This window comes from Diospyros lotus, chromosome 11, assembly GCF_014633365.1.
Source record: "Diospyros lotus cultivar Yz01 chromosome 11, ASM1463336v1, whole genome shotgun sequence".
Classification (NCBI taxonomy): domain Eukaryota; kingdom Viridiplantae; phylum Streptophyta; class Magnoliopsida; order Ericales; family Ebenaceae; genus Diospyros; species Diospyros lotus.
This window is the reverse complement of record NC_068348.1, coordinates 22,710,147-22,733,186: the sequence shown is the minus strand read 5'-3', so window position 1 is coordinate 22,733,186 and position 23,040 is coordinate 22,710,147. Positions and strand designations below refer to the sequence as shown.

The 23,040-nt window shown below is 33.2% G+C and overlaps 1 protein-coding gene across 1 annotated transcript; it reads left to right on the top strand.

Moving 5' to 3' along the window:
- The first annotated feature begins 14,998 nt into the window (after positions 1-14,998).
- Positions 14,999-17,363, top strand: LOC127812779 (S-norcoclaurine synthase 1-like). The gene is made up of 5 exons (XM_052353308.1): positions 14,999-15,059; positions 15,723-15,955; positions 16,081-16,325; positions 16,540-16,870; positions 17,087-17,363. Exons 1-5 carry the CDS (start codon positions 14,999-15,001, stop codon positions 17,333-17,335), a joined length of 1,119 nt encoding a protein of 372 aa, XP_052209268.1. The 3' UTR covers positions 17,336-17,363.
- Positions 17,364-23,040: the final 5,677 nt, after the last annotated feature.

Sequence of the window (23,040 nt, the reverse complement as noted above, 5' to 3'; positions counted from 1 at the left end):
AATGGATTACACGCTCACTTATATATGATAGAGCAACCTTCGGAATATATATTTGATTAGTTAAGGCTAAATAACTTCAAAATTCCAACCTAATTTATCTCATTATGCTTGTTGTTGTGAAGATATAATAATAAATTTATACATGCGGGAGAGTCTTTAATTTTCAAGAGATCTATAAAAAGGAAATTGGTCAAAGGGAGAAAGACATCCTCCACACAAGCTTTCCAATGCTTAAGTCAGATATGCATGAAATCAAAGTGAAAGCAATGTGTTTACAGTAATGTTTTTCACCTACCTAGAGGGGTCTCCTCTTATTTATAGAGGCGATAGATGACAGGTGGCAAAGTCTCTCATAGTCTTGGGATTGTTCATTCCAATGTTTAGAGAGATCTCAAATGTAATGGTTTACATTAAATAGTAAGGGAATGCTGCAAGGGAGACTACCCAAATAGGCTATTGGGGCTTCTTTTATGGGTCTCCCATGAGAGTTCACCAAAAAGAGCCTCTCGAACTCTTTTATTTAGCAGACTCTTTTGGGCTCATAGGTATTACCATTTTGCGTGGCCTGTAAAAAAATGGGTCTCATGGACCATGTAACATCAATTGTTCCCTACTCTTTCTTCTAGATCTCCAAGGTTAAAGAGTAATTTTTCTACATAATCATGTTCTTTGGAGGACTCCCTCCTAGTGTTAAGCTCAAGGGTGTGTAAACAAGATTTTGAAGATGACAAAAATAATTTTATGATATAAATATATTTCAGCCTCTTGCAATGTAAAACATAGGTTTTGATGATAACAAAATTATTTGTTTGTTAGAGATATACTTTATCAACTCATTGTAATTTTGTTTATTAGAGATATACTTTATCAACTCATTGTGCTGAAAAATGGTGTATTGAAATAGCTAAGTATTTTAAGTCGACTAAAGTTTATCTTAGGTCAACCAAAGTAAGGTGGAATGTTTAAATCTCCTCATATGCCATTTAGGTCAATCGAAGTTTATGTTCAGTTGACTAAAGTTTGCCAGTATGTTGGCCTTTTATCTTAGGTCGACCTAGCCTTCGATCAAAATTGTGTATTAGGTCGACTGAAGTTCAACGGACGTTTTTGATTATCCTAATTTCTATATCTTTTTTTATTACATGCCAAAGGTATATTTTTTAATGTATGTGCATCTTGCTTCACAAAGTCGTGATTTGATTTCTCATGATAAAAAAATATAATTTATTGTTAGAAAATATTAGTTCTTCAGCCCTCCTAAATTGACTTTTCCGTAAAAAAAAATTCTCAGTTGTGTTCTAAGTTTTCAACAGATACTAGTTGAAGCTGGAAATGGATGAAGAATTTCTGCATTCCAAAAGATTGTTTATTCCTTAATTTGTAACAACTAGTTTCTCTACAAATGTGTATAAATTCAAAGCTTGTGTGAAGGCTAAAGGGAAAGAGAACAAACTTGATAGACTATTCAAGCAAGAGTGAGAAAGCTCAAGTGCTGGAAGTATGTTGGCTAGTGGAATTCTCAATCCATTGATGACTTCTTTGATATTGCCTCTAGTTATAAGTCTATTATTATTTACTTGTTGTGCAAGGGATAGTATTTGTTAGCTGAGTGCTAATGGTTCTTATTTAGGCAAAGAATTGTATGTTGGTTCTAGTTTAATTAAAAGCTAGTGTTGATTCTCCCTAATGAAACCTCAAACTAAGTCTTCAGAGCTTCAAGCTCGGTTCAGAGAGAGATAACTAGGTTCTTTAAAGAGTTGAATCTCTATAAAAATTATCTTGTTTTCTGTGGTTGCTTGATTTTATTGTACTTGTTCAAATTGTAATTACCACATATTAAGATAAAAACTCCAAAAGTTTTCAAAAGAGCTAAAAATTATTAAATTTCTAAAAACTTAATTCACCATCTTTTTAGGTATTTTTCTGGGCAACACCTAGGATACTCTTTGGTCCCTGACAGAGGACAATGATTCTCTAGCTTTTTATTATAGTCCTTATCTCATCAAATTAATCCATAAACTGATATTCTTTGTGGGCTTTTTCATGAAGCGTCATGTGTTATGCCAACTCATCCTTCAATCCAACAGATGAGGTCTCCCGTAGGGTCTCATCTAGAGTAACGAGTGTCATTGTCGCTTTGACTCCCGAGGATGCTTATAAAAAATGAGGACCACTATCTTTTTTTCTTTCATTTTTTTCACTTCCTAGAAGACTCTCTTGCAATTTTCTTAGACTCACACATATTTCTTTTCATCAAGAGATTATCTCACTGCTGGAATAGACTCACTTCCAGGTCTCTTCTCCCAAGAGACCCTTCCGAATTTCTATGCCAAGAGACTTTAGTCAAACTTTTTAGTTTGAGAGATTGTTGAGTTCCTTCACTTTAAGAGACTAGGATTCCATTCTTGGTAAGTTAAATTAATTTGATGATAAAGGTAAAACAAACTTGTAGGCTCGTCTCCCAATGTGAAGCGCAAATAATCTTAAGAACTATTTCTCATCTTACAAGGGATGATCTCACGAGAATTTGCTCGGTTTTTCCTTTTCTTGAGGAATACGAAGTAAGGCTCCATGGTGAAGGAAACACCTCCACCACCCGAGTGTTCAGTGATTATATAGGTATCCATGAGTCTTCCCTGTCTTTGATTCCCTCTCCCTAGTTTTGGGATGAATTTTTTTAGAGAAACTCGCCTAGTCCCAACCCAACCTCATCCCAATGGGTGGGTCTAGTTGGTCGTATTCACTATTTTATGCCACCAACATGGAATGGAGCTATCGTTGAGCTGTTCAACTACTTCGATCAATTGTGACGAATTGACCATTGCGTGAGTTTTTATACACTCCAATAGTTGTCAGGGGTTAAGAAACTTTTTGCCAATCTCCCTAACAAGATGGACAATTTTAAACTAGAATTGTTCATATTGAGGCAGAAACAGAGACAAAATTTTGTTACTAATTTATTAACAAAAAAATTACATCTATAAAGTTGTCTCTAAAACATTCGTCTCAAAACCCGTCTCATCAGAGACAGAAACAAAGACAGAATTTATTTCCATCTCTAAATCAATCTCTGCTAGATATAAAATTTATTTCCGTCTCTAAATTTTGTCTCTAAAAATGATTTTTTTTTTTTTTTTTTTTAGTGAAGGCCCAACACATAATGGCATTCTCCCAATCATGGAGCACGAGGGACTCGTAATTTTCTATATAATCATAAGGGTTCTGTAACAACCTGCCTTACACAGGCGCGTCACTATAAGAGAATCCCCGGGAATTCTTTTTTTTTTTTTTTCAAGTCTGCTACGCATAGCACCATGGGTACAATTTTCACATGCAGATAAAACACCTGTCACATACAATGGCCGGCGCCCGCGGTGACTTCAAGAACAATCTTCACCTGTAGGTAAAAATTTTGAGAACCCCAGTCTTGCTCGTTTAACTAACAAGATCAATAGTTCTAAAACTAAACAAGACACAATATAACGCAACAGATTAAATAATATCAAAAGGTCGTGGCCTACCACGAGTTCCTTACAAGGTGTTCTCACACCGAAATATGGATTACAAACTACCAAATGATAACAGCATTATCATACAACTGTTCGTACATATCCCAAAATAAATACTAATGCCTCCAAAATGATACAACGACTATCAAACTAAACACCATTGGCCTCACGGGTCATGTCCTCGACTTCGCAGCAGTCCCTGGATGGAACGTTGAATGTTTCAAGGGCATCACCCAGGTTAGATGATAAAACATCTAAGTGATGGTATGAAACAGTTTACAGAATGCACGAAAGACATATGAGCATGGCATAAACAGACAACAACAACATGCAACACGTCTAATTTGAGAAATCTGTCTGACATACTCAACTCCTGTGGAAAATCCATTCCACACACATTTGAGGTTAACCTTATCGCGACATACTTAATCCTCGGGTTCCTTACCGTGTCACCCGTTCACCTGCATTAACCTTATCCCATTCTCAAAAAGACTCAATCTCGTCCCATACAGACACAACAACAACACGAAAAAAAATCGACATCCCGCTGATATGAAAATCACACGCCATACACCGACTCTTTTATAAGTTGAAGCAGTTGATGCAATATACCACATGTTCAATATGCAAATGATGACACAAGTACACAAGAAAAACGCCTTTGCAAAAAAACCTAAGTTCTAGAGGGTATAACCGCTCACTAGAACTAGTTCAATCACGTGTAACTAAGTTTGGGAGGGTAAAACCACTCACCTAAACCCACTACACACACTCTGACACATTTTTAAGACAAGATAAAACTAGAATCAAATCACTCACCTCGATTCGAAAAAGTCCGATTTTTGCCTCAAAAAATGTCGTGTCTCGAAAAACATGCAATCCTTCTTTCCAACAACCCAATCGTCTCCTATTTACCATTAAGACCTTAGATATCAATATTTCTATTTTTTCATAATTTTCTCAATTTTCCTATTTTTTCCTATTTTCAAACATTTCTTCCTCTCGAAAAATTATAATAAATACCAAACACTATTATTTTCCAAATATTTTCGCACAAACCTACCTAAAATAATTTTATCAAAATTAAAAAATTAATTTCAGAACAAAAACCTACCTCACACGCCCTCACACACCACCCAATGCTTCGGCGAGTGAAGCCCACTCGCAGCCGGTGCAGGTCGTCTTCTCCGGCGATGGTGACTTTCCAGTGACCTTCTTTGGCCAAGAAGACTTCAGGGTCTTGAAGATCTTGATGAGGCAACCTCGATGGTGCTTTCAAACAGTCAAAACAATCGCTGGAAGAGGGTTTAAAACCCGGTTGAAGGTCGCGGCTCCGGCGAGCTTGATTTTTCGGCCAAAGCTCTAAAATCCTATCAAACGCACACCAATCTCTTCGAAACTCTCCAGAAATGATCCTTACGACTCAAAGAACAAAAGCCCCATATCCCTGAAGCTCGATTCAAGCAAAAACGGAAGCAATTTCAATCGATTTTCTTTTCAAACCCTCGGCCTCCTACCCTTTTTATACCCATTTTCGACGCAAATTCCCACCAGATCTTGCTTGTTCTTATCCCCTTATCCCCAAATCTATCTTCCAAGTTGATCAACTAGCCCTAAATCATGAGATTTGGCCTTTAAAAATTTTGGCCAAATCGACGGTCACTTCCGCCATTAAATTCGGTCGCATCAAGGCCATTTCCGGCCTATGGCAAGCCCCAATGGCTTCATCATCACTTGGAGGCTACTCTGAAGGCTCCAGGCGACCTTCATGATGCCTCCAGAGCTGGATGTCGGCGGCCATGTGCTGCGGTCGCATTCCCACTATGAAGTTTCCAAATTTTGCATTTTCGCCCCTAAGCATTTTCCAATTGCATTTTATCCCTATCCATGGCACCCCTAGACTTTTCGTTAATTCCTTGACTGCCCACACATTCTAAACTTCTTATTTCCCTCAAGAATTTTTGAGAAATTCATCGTTTCGACCTCCCTCGGACAGTTTACGAAATTTGCACTTTTACCCGAATGCCCCTAATCGCGTGTTCTTGACTTCAAGCCTTCGCGAATCTCTTGGTTTTGTCGAATATTGCTTATTTGGACAACTTTACCTTCATTGACTTGCTTTGACATAATCCCTCGCCTTTCATTTATGTTTTGAATATTATGCGAATGCCCAAAACTTTGCTAAATACCATTTTGACCCCGTAATTTTTAAAAATACTCTTAATATTAAATACTGGGTATTACAGGTTCGCTTTCCTTAATTAAGTGGCCAATTGGGGCATCTTAAACTTTTATCTCCTTAAGTTCTAGAATAAAGAGATTTTCCTCCTCTACTAGTCTTCTTGAGCAAGTACAAGCCATTTTTGTTCTTAAAAAATTCATTAATAATTTTTTTCATGTCAACTGTTTCTTAGGCACTAAATGCAAATTGGTTCCTCACTTAGGTCCTTTTTGTCTGGATTTTTGTGGATCCCAATCTTTCCAATAGTCGTCATCTTCACAATTTCTAGGTATTTCTCCCCCGAATGAGGTTCTCTTACATCCTTGTCTTTTTGGCTAGCAAATCTCCTCTCCAAAGCCCAAACAACTCTGAAAAAGTCTCTTGGTTGTTTGCCCCCAGGGGGCTTCCAAAAGGAAGAGACTTTTCTGAGCTCCCACAAAATTTATAGGAAGAGGGCCAAGTTGTCTTCAAGTCATGAAGTTCTACAAACACTACAAAAAATCCATAATTTAGTGACAGGAGAATCCGTCGCTAAAAGAAGAAAACCCATCACTAAATTTTTTAGTGACGGAAAAAATTCGTTACTAAAATTGGCGTCACTAAAATTTAGTGACGGAATTTAGCGACTGCACATATTTAGTGACAAAATCAGCGATTGGAAGACACCCGTCGTTGATCAGTGACGGAAGACCCCGTTGCTTGATTAGCAATGGAATCTCCCATCACTAATTAGCGACGGGAATAACCCGTCACTAATCAATGACGGGAATAACCCCGTCACTAATTAAAATAAGCGACGGGTATAACCCGTCACTAAATTATAAAATAATAAAATAAATATATTATTTATTTTTAATATATTAATGAATAATATTTTTTAATAAATTAAATAAAAAATAAATTTTTTAATAGTGAATAATTAATATATATTAAAAATATAAAATTATATAAATAAAATTTATGATAATTAACAATATATTAATATTTTTTATGTATATTATTATTCATTTTAGTTTTTTGTATAATTAATATTTTATTGAAAAAAATTGACATAATAATTTTTTATTTCTAATTTTTTTATCTTGTTTAAATAATTAATAATATATACACAACACAATAATATATACATAATATGTAACTATATAAATGTAAAATAATTAATAATATACGTGCAATAAATATGAATGACATTGATATTTTTCATCTTAAAAACATTCAAAGAAGCATTTAAAAGTTAAAATAACAAAATACTAAAAATATAATGCACAAAGAAGAAAAAGAAAATACCTGATAAATTTTAGTGATACTCATATCTTCTAAATAAAGATTCTACAACAAAAAAAAATTAAATAAAATTTTGAATGTGAAATTGGGAGTGCAGAGGGGCGAGGAGAGGGAGAAGAGAAATGAGGGGGGGAAGAAAGTGTCTGGGGGAAGAAGGGGGGATTTATAGGAGAGGGGGAAATTCAAAAGGAGGGAAGGGGGGAGGGAAAATTCAAAAAGATGAGGGGAGAGCGTGGTTGGGAAGGGGGCGCGAGGGTTAGCTGGATTAGGGTTTAGTGACGGGTCTGTGCGTCACTAAACACAAATGTTTTGTTAGTGATCACGGGATAGCCTGTCACTAAACGCCTTGCATTTAGTGACGGGACATCCCGTCGCTAAACATTTTGTTTAGTAATGGGCTGTCCGTCACTAAAATAAATTTTATTTTTAAAATTTTTAGCTACAAAATATTCTGTCGTTAAACAATTTTAATTTTTATTTAATTTTTTTAATTATTTAGCAACAAAAATATTCCGTTGTGAAATAAATTAAATTTTAAATTAAAAGGGGGAGGGCGCTACTGGAAGGAGGGCAGAGTTAGGTAACTAAATGTTTGGTTTAGTGACGGGCTGCCCATCGCTAAACGTTTTGTTTAGTGACAGCCTGCCCATCACTAAATGCAAAGCGTTTAGTGACGGGATAGCCTATCAGTAAATCACTAAACGAACATTTAGCAAGGGGCCTACTCGTTACTATTTAGTGACCGGTTGCCTGTCACTAAAATAAATTTAATTTTTTTAAATATTTAGCGATGGAATATTTTATCGTTAAATAATTTTAATTTTTATTTAATTTTTTAATTATTTAGCAACGAAAATATTCCGTCACTAAATAAATTTAAATTTAATTTAATTTTTTAAAGATTTAGCGACGAAATATTTCGTCATTAAATAGTTTTAATTTTAAGTTTAATTTTTTTTTAATTATTTAGTGACGGGAATATTTCGTCACTAAATAAATATAATTTTATTTAAAAAAATTTAATTCTTTCCGATGGAATTTTTCGTTGCTAAATTTAATAAATAATATTAAAAAAAATTCCATCACTAAATTTAAAAAAAATAAATTTGTTAGTGACGAAATATTCCGTCACAAACCCATCACTAAATTTTAGCAATGGAATATCCGTCGCTAAGCTGTCTCTAATTAGCGATGAAAAAATTCCATCATCACTAAATCCATTACTAAAATGTGTTTTTTTGGTAGTGAAAGTTTGCAATAATTAATGGTGCATGAGGAATGATACTTACAAAACACCTCTCATCTCCCTAAGTGCTTAGATACTTTCATCATGTTGTTTTCTAAGTGTTTCATATTTAGTGAGAAGGACATTCAAAAGAGTCGCTTTGGAGGTATATATCTAGGGCTCTCATTGAGAGAGTCTCCTGCAATCTCTAGAGATACTCGGGAGACTAGATATCAGGTTCTTCACACAGTTGTTAATGCCATTTCATTTTTATTCGATTTGGACTTTTTGATCGGCCTCTCACAAACAACACCAACTCTTATTGTCGAGATACATCAATAAATTTATAACCACATGAGAGTCTTCGATGTTCAGGGGACGTGTAAGAAAAAAGCTAGTTAGAGGGCGTTATGTGTCTCTTACGCAAACCCTCTTATACTTAAATTAGATTTATCAAAAATCAAAAGTGAATTAAGGCAATGTGTTTAGAGTAATGTTTTTTTGCCTACCTAGAGATCGAGGAGAAGTCTCCTCCTATTTATAGATGTAGTAGATGATAAGTGGTGAGATCTCCCGTAATCTCAAAATTATTCGTTCTGACGTTATAGGAGAATATTTTGGAAATAATAAGTTGCATTAAAAATCAAGAGAATGTTATACAAGAGACTACCTGGGAGACTCTTTGAGAGCCTCTTTTATGAGTCCGTCGAGAGGATCTTTTGAGAGACTTCACTCAAGAGAATCTCCCGAACCCTTTTATTTAACAGACTCTTCTAAACTCATGCGGTTTGTCATTTTGCAGGCATGTCAAAAATAGGCCTCATGAGCCAGGTAACATCAATATTACTTATATAGGAAATTAGACGTTTGTGATTGGTCTTAATGTATGTGATTTTATATAAAAATTTTACAAAATTATCTATCTCATATATATATATATATATATATATTGGTACATTGAGAATGAAAAACTCCACTGAAGTAGATTACAATTACAAAACAGGTACAATCACATTATTTTGATTATACAAAAGCTTTATTAAGGATATTAGCTTTCCATTGCTAAGCAGTACAGTACGTTAGGCACTCCAACAAAGAACTAAACCAAGTAGTTAAGACTTCAAACTTTCCATTAGTTTTGACTCAAGTCTGTAAACAAAAATACTTTACAAATTTTCTGTAGCTAGTCGAATGATGTGACTCATTAACATCTTATTAATTACAAAAATAAAGAATTCATCAACATATATAGATAATAATTAATATCCATATATAGATTAAAATACGTCTTTTATAAAATTGCAAACATGTATGGAATCTTTGTAGGTAGTAGTATATTTTGGGAGGAATTCATATTTGATCTAATTCAAATGTATAAAATCGTTTCTGTACTTTTTATAGAAAAAAAACGTTTTTGACTATTCAAACAAACTAATTACACCTTATAGCCACTTTTATGCAAGATACCAAAAATACCCTTAATGAGATTTTAAAATAGAAAACCCACATTGTCCTTAGTTTCTTTTACCAAAATACCTTTATCTCTTTCATATAACTTTTCTTCTCTCTCCTCTTTCAACATTCACGTTAGTCTCTTTCTCTCTATTATCAAACTATCAAAACTCAGTAATTCTTCATACATTCAATCTTTTTGCTTGTTGAGTCATTCAATTTTCTTCATCAATCGCAGCAACCTTACTGAAATCCCATTCAACAAGTTTTTTTCTCTCTAACAAACAATTTCACTCAATCTCAAGATATCAATTTGATTTGTATTTGTTTTATTTTTTAAAATAATTTTTGTGTTCAAATTGCTTATTAAGGCCGTGTAAAATTATTGTAATTGTGAACAGAACATATTTTGATAGATATCATTCTAAATCTGTACTAATTTGGGTGATAAAAAAAATTTTTGGAACTGCACATCATTATCGGGTTTTGTGGGCCACAAAGCCCGATCGGGCTTTGTGACCCACAAAGTCCCCCATCGGGCCTTGTGGTTCACGAAGCCCGATCGGGCTTTGTCCTATCGGGCTTTGTGGCCCACAAAGTCCCCCATCGGGCTTTCTGGCCCACAAAGCCCAAAAATAAATTTTTTCAATTTTTCTTGACTTTTTTTTACAAATTAATGTGTTCCATTAATACAAAAATGATGTCTTTTTACGTTTATTGGGTTAATTGAATGTATATATCACAACAAACATTATTATCTTTCACTTTGTGTGAGAATGTCCATCCATTATCAACACAACTAATACATGATCAATTGTTCTAACTAATATTGGACAAAACAAATATAATACTATGATAATAAACTTACTCAAGAATAAAAGTGTAATTTCTTAACAATAATTTATATTTTGAGACTATTATTGGACAACTTAAAAAAATCCCATTGTAAAAACAAAAAAAAAAAAAAATCTGGCTTTATGGCCTACAAAGTCTCCCATCGGGCTTTGTGACCCACAAAGTCCCCCATCGGGCCTTGTGGTTCACGAAGCCCGATCGGGCTTTGTCCCATCGGGTTTTGTGGCCCACAAAGTCCCCCATCGGGCTTTGTGGCCCACAAAGCCCGAAATTAATTTTTTTTAATTTTCTTGATTTTTTCTTCAAATTAGTGTGTTCCATTAACACTAAAATGATGTTTTTTTACGTTTATTGGGTTAATTGAATGTATATATCCCAACAAACATCATTATCTTTCACTTTATATGAAAATGTCCATCCATTATCAACACAACTAATACATGATCAATTGTTCTAACTAATATTGCACAAAACAAATATAATGGTATGATAATAAACTTACTCAAGAATAAAAGTGTAATTTCTTAACAATAATTTATATTTTAAGACTATTATTGGACAACTTAAAAAAATCCCATTGCAAAAAAAAAAAAAAAAAAAACGGGCTTTATGGCCTACAAAGTCTCCCATCGGGCTTTGCGACCCACAAAGTCCCCCATCGGGCCTTGTGGTTCACGAAGCCCGATCGGGCTTTGTCCCATCGGGTTTTGTCGCCCACAAAGCCCGAAATTATTTTTTTTTTTAATTTTCTTGATTTTTTCTTCAAATTAGTGTATTCCATTAGCACTAAAATGATATTTTTTTACGTTTATTGGGTTAATTGAATGTATATATTCCAACAAACATTATTATCTTTCACTTTGTACGAGAATGTCCTTTCATTATCAACACAACTAATACATGATCAATTGTTCTAACTAATATTGAACAAAACAAATATAATGCTATGATAATAAACTTACTCAAGAATAAAAGTGTAATTTCTTAACAATAATTTATTTTTTGAGACTACTAGTCGGCAACTTAAAAAAATCCCATTGGAAAAAAAAAAAAAAAAAAAAAATCAAGCTTTACGGCCAACAAAGTTTCCCATCAGGCCTTGTGGTCCACGAAGCCCGATCGGGCTTTGTCCCATCGGGCTTTGTGGCCCACAAAGCCTGAAATTAATTTTTTTTAATTTTCTTGATTTTTTCTTCAAATTAGTGTGTTCCATTAACACTAAAATGATGTCTTTTTACGTTTATTGGGTTAATTGAATGTATATATCCCAACAAACATCATTATCTTTCACTTTGTATGAAAATGTCTATCCATTATCAACACAACTAATACATGATCAATTGTTCTAACTAATATTGCATAAAACAAATATAATGGTATGATAATAAACTTACTCAAGAATAAAAGTGTAATTTCTTAACAATAATTTATATTTTAAGACTATTATTGGACAACTTAAAAAAATCCCATTGCAAAAAAAAAAAAAAAAAAACGGGCTTTATGGTCTACAAAGTCTCCCATCGGGCTTTGCGACCCACAAAGTCCCCCATCAGGCCTTGTGGTTCACGAAACCCGATCGGGTTTTGTGGCCTACAAAGCCCGAAATTAATTTTTTTTTTAATTTTCTTGATTTTTTCTTCAAATTAGTGTGTTCCATTAGCACTAAAATGATGTCTTTTTACGTTTATTGGGTTAATTGAATGTATATATTCCAACAAACATCATTATCTTTCACTTTGTATGAGAATGTCCTTTCATTATCAACACAACTAATACATGATCAATTGTTCTAACTAATATTGGACAAAACAAATATAATGATATGATAATAAACTTACTCAAGAATAAAAGTGTAATTTCTTAACAATAATTTATTTTTTGAGACTACTAGTGGGCAACTTAAAAAAATCTCATTGCAAAAAAAAAAAAATAAAAAAAATCAAGCTTTACGGCCAACAAAGTTTCCCATCGGGCTTTGTGACCCATAAAGTCCCCCATCGGGCCTTGTGGTCCACGAAGCCCGATCGGGCTTTGTCCCATCGGGCTTTGTGGCCCACAAAGTCTTCCATCGGGTTTTGTGGTCCACAAAGCCCGAAATTAATTTTTTTTAATTTTTTTAATTTTTTTTTTCAAATTAGTGTGTTCCATTAGCACTAAAATGATGCATTTTTACGTTTATTGGGTTAATTGAATGTATATATTCTAACAAACATCATTATCTTTCACTTTGTGTGAGAATGTCCATCCATTATTAACACAACTAATACATGATCAATTGTTCTAACTAATATTGGACAAAACAAATATAATACTATGATAATAAACTTACTCAAGAATAAAAGTGTAATTTCTTAACAATAATTTATATTTTGAGACTATTATTGGACAACTTAAAAAAATCCCATTGTAAAAACAAAAAAAAAAAAAATCTGGCTTTATGGCCTACAAAGTCTCTCATCGGGCTTTGTGACCCACAAAGTCCCCCATCGGGCCTTGTGGTTCACGAAGCCCGATCGGGCTTTGTCCCATCGGGTTTTGTGGCCCACAAAGTCCCCCATCGGGCTTTGTGGCCCACAAAGCCCGAAATTAATTTTTTTTAATTTTCTTGATTTTTTCTTCAAATTAGTGTGTTCCATTAGCACTAAAATGATGTCTTTTTACGTTTATTGGGTTAATTGAATGTATATATCCCAACAAACATCATTATCTTTCACTTTATATGAAAATGTCCATCCATTATCAACACAACTAATACATGATCAATTGTTCTAACTAATATTGCACAAAACAAATATAACGGTATGATAATAAACTTACTCAAGAATAAAAGTATAATTTCTTAACAATAAATTATTTTTTTAGACTACTAGTGGGCAACTTAAAAAAATCCCATTGCAAAAAAAAAATCAAGTTTTGCGACCAACAAAGTTTCCCATCGGGCTTTGTGACCCACAAAGTCCCCCATCGGGCCTTGTGGTCCACAAGCCCGATCGGGCTTTGTCCCATCAGGCTTTGTGGCCCACAAAGCCCGAAATTAATTTTTTTTAATTTTTTTGATTTTTTTTTCAAATTAGTGTGTTCTATTAGCACTAAAATAATATCTTTTTATGTTTATTGGGTTAATTGAATGTATATATCATAACAAACATCATTATCTTTCACTTTGTGTGAGAATGTCCATCAACTATCAACACAACCAATACATGATCAATTGTTCTAGATAATATTGGACAAAGCAAAGATAATGTTATGGTAATAAATTTACTCAAGAACAAAAGTGTAATTTCTTAACAATAATTTATTTTTTGAGACTATTATTGGGCAACTTTGAAAATATCTCATTGCAAAAAAAAAAAAAAAAAAATCGGGCTTTGTGGCTCACAAAGTTTGTCATCGGGTTTTGTGGGCCACAAAGTTCGCCATCGGGTTTTGTGGTCCGCAAAGGCCAAAAATGAAATTTTTTAAATTTTTTTGATTTTTTTCAAATTAGTGTGTTCCATTAGTACTAAAAATTTAAAAAATAATAATTATTAAAAAATGTATTTAGTAGTAAATTATTTTTTTAGGGGGAACCGAACATGTGTTCGAGACCCAACCAGTTATTAAAATATTAAAAAAATAATAATTAAAAAATAATAGTAATTATTAGTAAATAATAATAATTTAATAGTTGAAAATATATTATTGTAATTATGATTTGCAATTATTATTACAATTTAAAAATTAAATAATAATCATTGAATAACAATTTTTCAATTATATATTTAATAATACATATATATTTAAATTTTTTAATTATTATTATTTAATTAATTTTATTTATATGTAATAATATATATATATTTAATAATTAAAAAGGGTGGAGATTTATCGGGTCTGTTGTGGGGGTTAAATAGAAATTTAACCCTTTTATTTTTTTTTTTATTGAGGGTAGTTTGGGAATTCATTATCTTTGTCTTTATTCTTAATTTTTAATAAAAGTGGATTGTTGAAAAGTTAAAGATTATGGTTCAAAGCGGTAAAGTGGCTATTTTTTGTAACTATTTGTTTGGAGGGGTTAAAAACGTTTTTTTGTAAAAAAGGGGATAAAAACAAATTTTGTATTTATGGGGGGTTATTTTTTACAATTTCCACTTTTTTATATTAAACGTCTATATATAGTAACATCCTTTCCTAGCTAGCTATATGTGTACAATTAGACCTAACTTATGCCAAGTGTCACTAATCTATGAAACCCTAACTGCAGGCCATGAGATAATCACCAGTATTTTGTCCATCTCCTGAATTATTCCCAAAGCTTTGTCTCCCACGATGCCCTTATTTGGTGACTTCAACCTGTTCTGCAAGCAGATAAAAGGAGTAAATTAAGATATATGATTGAGTTCCAAAGCTTTGTGAAAATTGACTTTGTCAGCTTTGCATTATTATCATATAATATATACTCTTTTGCTAATGCAAGGGCAAAATAGTATTTTTGGGACTATAGTACAGGCTGAAAGAGTTATTCTGCAAGGTAAGATAAATTGACAAAGAGGGTTATTGAATGAGGGTTAAAAGACCAAAATGCCTTCACCCACTTTACAAATTTGCAAAATAGACCGCTGCCCTGTTTTCTCTTTTCTCCCTTCTCATAGTTGTGATGCAACCGCAACTGCTCTTTGCCTCGCCGCCTCGCTGCCATCACCTCGACACCTCACAGCACCTAGCCTCAAGTCGCCTTGTTAACCATCATTGCATTCTCTGACAGTCGACGAGGCGAGACGAAAGGCAATTGACGATCGCATTATAGCCATGGGAAAGGAGAGAGGAAAGAGCAGGACTACAGTGGCCCACTTTGTAAATTTGTAAAGTGGGCGAGAGTATTTTGCTCTTTTAGTCCCCATTCAATAAGGGATTCGGTAAGCCTTTCGGGCTTTTCAGAATTTTCCAAACTAAAATATGTATATAGTTGGATATGATGTTGAGGTGGTTGTTATAAAAGCTGTGTGTTTGAGTTTCTTTTTCAATTTTCATGCCTCAATTGCCCTCTTCCAAGTCCCAATATAATCCATTTGTTCCAAGGGACGAAGAAAATCACCAAAAATCAATCAGTGTATTGGTGTGCAACTGCTACGACTCTGTAAAAGAAAAAGTTGGCAAAGAGCTGAAACTGAAAGTACGTAGAGAAGTTGCGAAGGGATGGAGAATGGGATGGGTGGCTCACTGCCGGTGGAGAACGTGCAACAACTTGCTTCCAAGAAGCTGAAGGACATTCCGCTCCGGTATATCCGACCGGAGCTCCACTCCGACGAAGTCTCCACCGACGAGTCTCTGCAGATTCCGGCGGTCGACTTCGGCAAGCTTGATCTCGGAACCGATCATGAATCAGCAAAGCTTCATGGCGCCTGCAAAGATTGGGGATTCTTCCAGGTTCTTCTCGCGCACTCGCGAAACATTCCGACTATTGAGAATTTATTTCTAAAAGTAATTTTGAAAGTTAGTTTAGCAGTAACTAATTGAGACGATTGTGGTGGTGATGTTGACGGAGGGAGCAGTTGATCAATCACGGGATATCGGAAGCAATCGAGGAGATGAAAGCGGTGACGGAGGAGTTCTTCAAGCTGCCGCTGGAGGAGAAGATGGAATACGCGCAGCTAACGAACAGCATTGAAGGATACGGACAGGCCTTCGTGGTGTCTGAAGATCAGAAGCTCGACTGGGGCGACATGCTCTTCCTTATTGCCCTGCCGCTTGCTCGCCGGAATATGAGATTTTGGCCTGCCAATCCCACCGCATTCAGGTACCTAAAACTCAACTCGTGGACAAAATTTCTGTAACAGAATTCTCCCGGACATCATACTACATGTTTTGTGTTTTCGTAACGACGATCAGGTAATTGTTATTTTTTGATCAAAATATTATATACAAATAGAACTATATGTTAACCCTAAACCCCAAGTTTTAAACACGTACGTGATGATTGGATATCATCTACATATATACATATATGCCAGATCAACGTTGGATAGGTACTCGTCGGAACTGAAGAGAGTTTCAATGAGGTTAGTGAAGGCCATGGCTGAGAACCTTGGGCTGGAGCAGCAGGATGATCTCACAAGCTTGTTTGAAGAGTGCGTACAGGGAATAAGGATGAACTATTATCCGCCATGCGAGCATCATGCAACCAAGGTTTCCGGCCTTTCTCCGCATTCGGACGCCACCGGAATCACCCTTCTGGTTCAAGTCAACCAAGTCCCCGGCCTCCAGATCAAGAAAAATGGCAAATGGGTCCCCGTTAAACCCCTCCCCAATGCAATAATCGTCAACATTGGCGACATAATCGAGGTATTTTATGTGTGTGTGTGTGTGTGTGTGTGATCCATATCCCCAAGTAGTTGAAAACTTGTGTTGGCTAACTCCTCAATTTCTTGATCCGGGCTAAAACTACCGTAAGAGTTTGCAGTTTAATTTCTACAAATACTATATATAATATACAGATATATATATAGTGAATTATTTCATTATTGTGTTTTGCTCTTGATTTTGTGTAAACATTGGCAGATAATGAGTAATGGAGAATACGGTAGCATTGAGCACAGAGCAATGGTGAACCCGGAAACGGAGCGGCTCTCCATTGCCGGGTTTCATAGCCCGACCATGGCAGCGATGATCGGACCCCTCGCCGGACTGGTGAAGGAGTCGTCAGAGGGAGCCAAGTACAAGACAGTAAGCCATGAGGATTATGTGAAATTGGTGGTGAGGAGCAAGCTTGATGGTAAAAGCCTGTTGGAGAATCTCAGAACCACGTAGTAATAAAGTTAATATATATGAATATCATCTTGCAAATGAACCCATAAGCTAATCAACTTTAGCAGTTCTCATTTATATTTGTTACACATTGCAACTCTCTCTCCCTCTCTCTCTCTCTCTCTCTCTCTTCATATGATGCAAAATATCATTCTATTTGTCCCCAAATTATAGGTCATGCGGTTAGATAAGTAATATATTAGTATCAATATAGTAGATTCTAAGTTCGATCTTTGTATGTGTAAAAGTCAAAGGCCCAACTTATAATTTATCTTTTCTGATATAATTAAAAACACAAACATCAATTGCGCAAGAACAATCGTCCCAAAATGCCATTCAATTTGTCATATCAATTGTGATGCTCACGTCAAGTGGAAGAAATCCCTATGGACGAAGAGAAGTAAATTTCTGTGGTGAATTCAGTCTAAGCAATTAATGCAACAAACACCGACTAAGGAAAAATTCGCAAAGTAGCGCCATCTCTTGGGCAGAGACAGAGACAGAGACAGGCAGAGGGCGAAGACTAAGAGCATTTGAGTTTTTTCAAACAAAAGCTTCAAATTTCTTAGGATACCTTCATAGTTCAAACAAAAGCTTCAGGTTTTTCTTCAATTTCAAACAAAAATTAAGCCCCTCCACATATATTGTTGTTCAACTTCAACATTTTCAAACAAAAGCTACAATTCCAGACAGAGACTCAATACTTATTATATACCATATCATATACGTACCCTTTAAAGAAATATACTAAATATCATATGCATTAGTCTGGTCTAATTAATTATCAGTTAAACATCAATCATACAAATTCGTATTTACCCAAATCTAAAGATATTGAGATACTACTCAATGAAGCCCAAAAAATTAAACATAAATATAAATAATATCACACATATAAGAATATAGATATAAAACTTTTAAAGATCATACAATATTAAACTTACCTTTACTCTTATTATATGTTACATTATTTATTTATTTATTTTCTTTCATTAATATTTACTTTTCTATAATAAAGAATAATAGAGATTCACATTTCTTAATTTATAAGTAGATTTAAAGGTATAATATTGTTATATATTTATATTATCAATATACATTAAATCTTTCGTTTAAGCAATACTTGTAACAAAGTAATCATTTACTTATTTACAAAAAAAAAAAAAATGGCAATAGTAATAATTTTATATGCTTCTACAATATCATCATTTTATATAAAAGTTTTATTATAAATTTTTAATTGTACACATATTTTTATAACAATAAAATATCATATTATAACAGCCACAAATCCAACATCTCAAAAAGTCAAATTTCTCATCTTAAAGACTTCGCAACTCAACTTCAAGATTTTTGTAGAAGAGATTAATCACGGAACCCAACAACCAAAATCAAACACGAGACCTTCCACCGATTATATAGCGGTTATAGTTCACACTCCTCAAGTACGTGCTCGCCCCCAACCGCTGAGTTATCCCTGGAGGCCACAAATCTAATATCTTATCCATACAATATTAACACCTACGATTGCAATTTTTCAATTCCCTCGAATGGATGGATGAGCAATGTTCAACATTAATTAATTGCTGCACATCTTTGATTGTCAACATTTACGTATGTGTATATATGTATATGTTCTTGACTATTAATTAACCATGCATAATGCATCTTTCAAAGAAAACGTTCTTTGATGTACCATTTTCAACAATGTTTGAATATATATGCCAATGTGGTTAGGTCCATTACGTTTCTAGAAAGAGTGTGTTGGGGGTGATTTATATATTAACAGACATTAGGTGTAATGTAAGAGAGTTGAATTAATTGAGAAAGAGAATTGTTGATGAAGATACATAATACATGTTCTAGTGTTCCTTTTAATTAACATTGTTACTTGTTCGAGGAGGAGGGGGTAAAATGTTAAAATCATTATAGTGCTAATGAGTTTTGAGTATAAAGTTCAGCTTTTATTTTATGAGCCTTAATTATATATAATTCTGCTGGTATAATGTTAGTTATCAAAAAAAAATACTAAAACCAAAAACCTAAAATCACATAAAAGTCTACATAGAAATTACTCCATCTACATAAAATAAGTAAATTTTACCCTAAATTTAGTTTGTACATTCCTCAATTTGGGTCAGATTGTAAAGACGGGATTTATGGAAAGTTCAACTTTTATTTTTTATTTTTTATTTTTAAATTTTAAAAATCAAGAAAAAGAAAGGTACTTTCTCTTTGTTGTTTTCAGGCTATTTTTAGTTTTAAATTTTCTAAATCAATGAAAATGCGTTTATTTTATCATTTTCAAAAATACATTTTTGAAAACAAACAAAAAAATTATAAAGGAAATTCAAAACAACAAAATGTTATTTTAGTTGTTTTCAACCAAAACATTCTATAAATCCAAAACATGGAAAACACAATTTATTTTTCATGTTTTGGCTCTAAAAAGAAAAGGGGAAAAAAGAAAAGAAGGAAAAAAAAATTATTCTTAAATTTTAAAAATAAAATTATATATTTATTTAAAATTTTAAAAATGTAATATATTTATATTATAATTAAAAATATGCGATAACATATAATATATTATTAAGTATATTACGCATGTTATAAATGCGTTTTCTAATGATACAATTTTATCATTTATAATCACATTATGTAATATTAGTTCATGTCTTTAATTTTTATTTTAATGTTTTCTATTTATAATCAATCATACTTCCTATGTTTTTTTAAGTTAATTTATTTATTTATTTGAAATTAAATAATTTTAATTTTTTAGATAGTTAAATTTATTTAATAAAATATCATTAAAAAATTATTTTCAAAATTTTAAAAAGAAGCGTTTTTTAATTTTTTATTTTAAAAAATAATTTTTTAAACTGACAAAAAGAACGTAATTTTAATTTTTTAAAAATAAATTAAAAATTAAAAAACAAAAAAAAACAGCCTAAGTTTCTTTCTTTTATTTTTTAAATGAAGTGATGATTGTATTTAATTAAAAAGAAAAGCAAAACATTATCTTACGGTGACCCCCCCCCCCCCCCCCCCCCCCCCCAATATATGAAATAGACTACCAAAATAAAAGAAATCCATCGCCAGGATAAAATAATGGAAGGGAAACCAGCAGCGCCCAATGTGTACAAAACGGACATTGGAGAGTTGCATGTTGCATCAACTCAACCATCGTATTAATTTCTTTACCACGCCATCTCTCTCCCTTTGAGAAGGAAAGATCACGGGAAAGCCGCCGTCCTATGAAGCCCCGGCGGCAAGCTCAACCGCTAGTCAAATGGCCTGATTCATTCATATCCATCGTCAATCTCCCCATCCGTATCTCTCTATGTCTGTTAGCTAAACGCCTATGTCGTCCTCCTCCAAATTTTTACTAGCTAGCGCATCTATAGGGTGGGCTACGACAGGGCCGGTCCTGGGTTTAATAAGGCCCAGGGCAAAATTTATCAAGTGTGCCCTTTTATATAAATTAAATAAAAAATAATAAAATTAATTAATTAATTAATTTTATTAAAGTTATTAAAATTTATAAAAGACAAAGAAGAATACTTTGGGGCCTCATTAAATTTTTTTTTGAGAAAAATTCAATGGGACAAAATTTCAAACGAAAGAAAAAGAGTACCTCGCATTGTAAACAATACATTATTAAACGAAAATTATATATTTGAGTCTACATTCATTTTCATCTAGATTAATATTTATTTTCATCTGTAGGAAAGGTTCATCAATATTTTCATTTTCATCTACATCACCAATTTCTTCATTCACTTCATTCTCATTTTTGACTAATTCTTCAAATTGAATTAGTTATTCACATTCATTTGGTAAATCTTCATCTAAATTTTCAAGTGAAGTATTAGTTTATTTAACAAAATATTTATTCAAATATCCACTTAAACTTTGAGCAATTTCTTCTTCTTTTTTCTTTCTTTGTCTTTTAAGATTTTCGGAAAGTTGTTTCTTAAGAAATATTTTTTTTATTTTTATAATAAACACAATACAATAAAAAAAATAAAACTAATTAACAAAGAACAATAAAACTTGAATTTTTTATATATTTTCTTTCACTTGAAACTTCCAATTATAAAGAATAAGAATCCCAATTAAGTTTTCAGTTGAATCAAATAATAAATAAGAAAAAGTTAATAAAGATATGTATTACAATTTACAAATTTTCAGGGCAAAAAATTCATAAAACAAGAAAAAAATGACAAATTTCTTAATTTGACATAACAGTGTAATATGACTAGAATCCATTATACCCTCAGTATTGTTTTTTATGTAATTGATGTCCCTAACAGTCTAATATAATAGTACATAATTAAAACTTGAAACATATATTATGGATCTGTATTGAAAATTAAAAATAATTACTGAAAATTTTAAAAAACTTACCTTTTTATAGATCGAGACCACTTTCACGGTGAAAATGCGATCAAATCGAAGATCAAACAGTTAGATTTTACAAAATTAATTGTTTATTGATATATTGTTGAGAGAAAATTAAAGGAAGAGAAATAGAGAGAATGAGTTGGGTTTCAAATTTTTGCCGTGAAGGAGAGGGGAAGAGAGAATAGTGAGGGAATAAATAGATTAATTTTGTGAAAGTGGAGGAGGTAGTTAGAGATAAAATATAAAGTATAGGGGACAACTTTTGAGGGGGTTGAGAGAATAGGGGGGCAAAAATAAATATATTATATATTTTATTAAATTTTTTCTGATTATGAAGGATAAAAATAAAAATAATATATATTTTATTAATTTTTTTCTAACTTTTGTGCCCCCCTCAGTTATGGGCCCAGGGCTGTAGCCCTGGCAGCCCTGGGCCAGGGCCGGCTCTGGGCTACGACTCTATAATATATTAGTCTCTCTATTACCCAAATTCTCTTTACTATTACAAATAGGGTTGCACCGTTTCCATATTCATTGAATAATTCAAAAATGCTCTGATCCCCCCAATTATGTCAAATTAAGTTATACACTGTTTGCATATTAAAATTAAAATCCAAATTTTTATTTTTATTTTTTTATCAATACTATAAGCTTTCTATATGAAAAAACTTATCCTAGTAGCTTGTCAAATAAGTTAAATATATGAGATAATTGCCCAAATTCAAAACGGTTTCGTTGGCCCTCTATATTCCCTGCACAAAAGGCACAGCATGGAGAAGAGAAAAGGAAGATTAGCGAAGCTGAAGGAGTACAACTTAAACGTGCCATCATCCCATCAAAACAAATACTAATTAGCCTTCAAGAATATTTCTACTAAAACGATATTCACAAAAAAAAAAAAAAGGAATATACTTCATTATAAGGATGTGGTTTTATAGTAATCCCAAATCGAACACCAACAATGAAGGTGAGTGATTAGGGGAGGGAAACGCCACTGCGTCAAATGGTGGTCAAGACAAAAAAGATAGCAAAAGAGATGCAGGAAAGCTTCCAGACAAGAATGGTCACTTCAGAAAAACGGGACATGAGCTAACAATGTATTTTTTTTGTGGAATACTGATAATTATACCGAAATGAATGGGTGACCAAAATGAGCTGGCTCAAAAACCCATACTCACATTTGATTGCAACAGCAGCCCAGTTCAGCCTCCCATCCTTCTTATTTGTGACCATGAGGTCATTCAAAGTGGAACTATTTGAAGAATGTCTCATAAGATAGCTACAGGGAAAGTCCGATCATA

Bases quoted from the DNA above. Each gene is read 5' to 3' on its own strand.
- LOC127812779 (XM_052353308.1), top strand. From the start codon at position 14,999: ATGCAAGGGCAAAATAGTATTTTTGGGACTATAGTACAGGCTGAAAGA. The intron at 16,326-16,539 runs GTACCTAAAACT...CATATATGCCAG, and splicing joins GCCAATCCCACCGCATTCAG to ATCAACGTTGGATAGGTACT. The intron at 16,871-17,086 runs GTATTTTATGTG...AAACATTGGCAG, and splicing joins ACATTGGCGACATAATCGAG to ATAATGAGTAATGGAGAATA.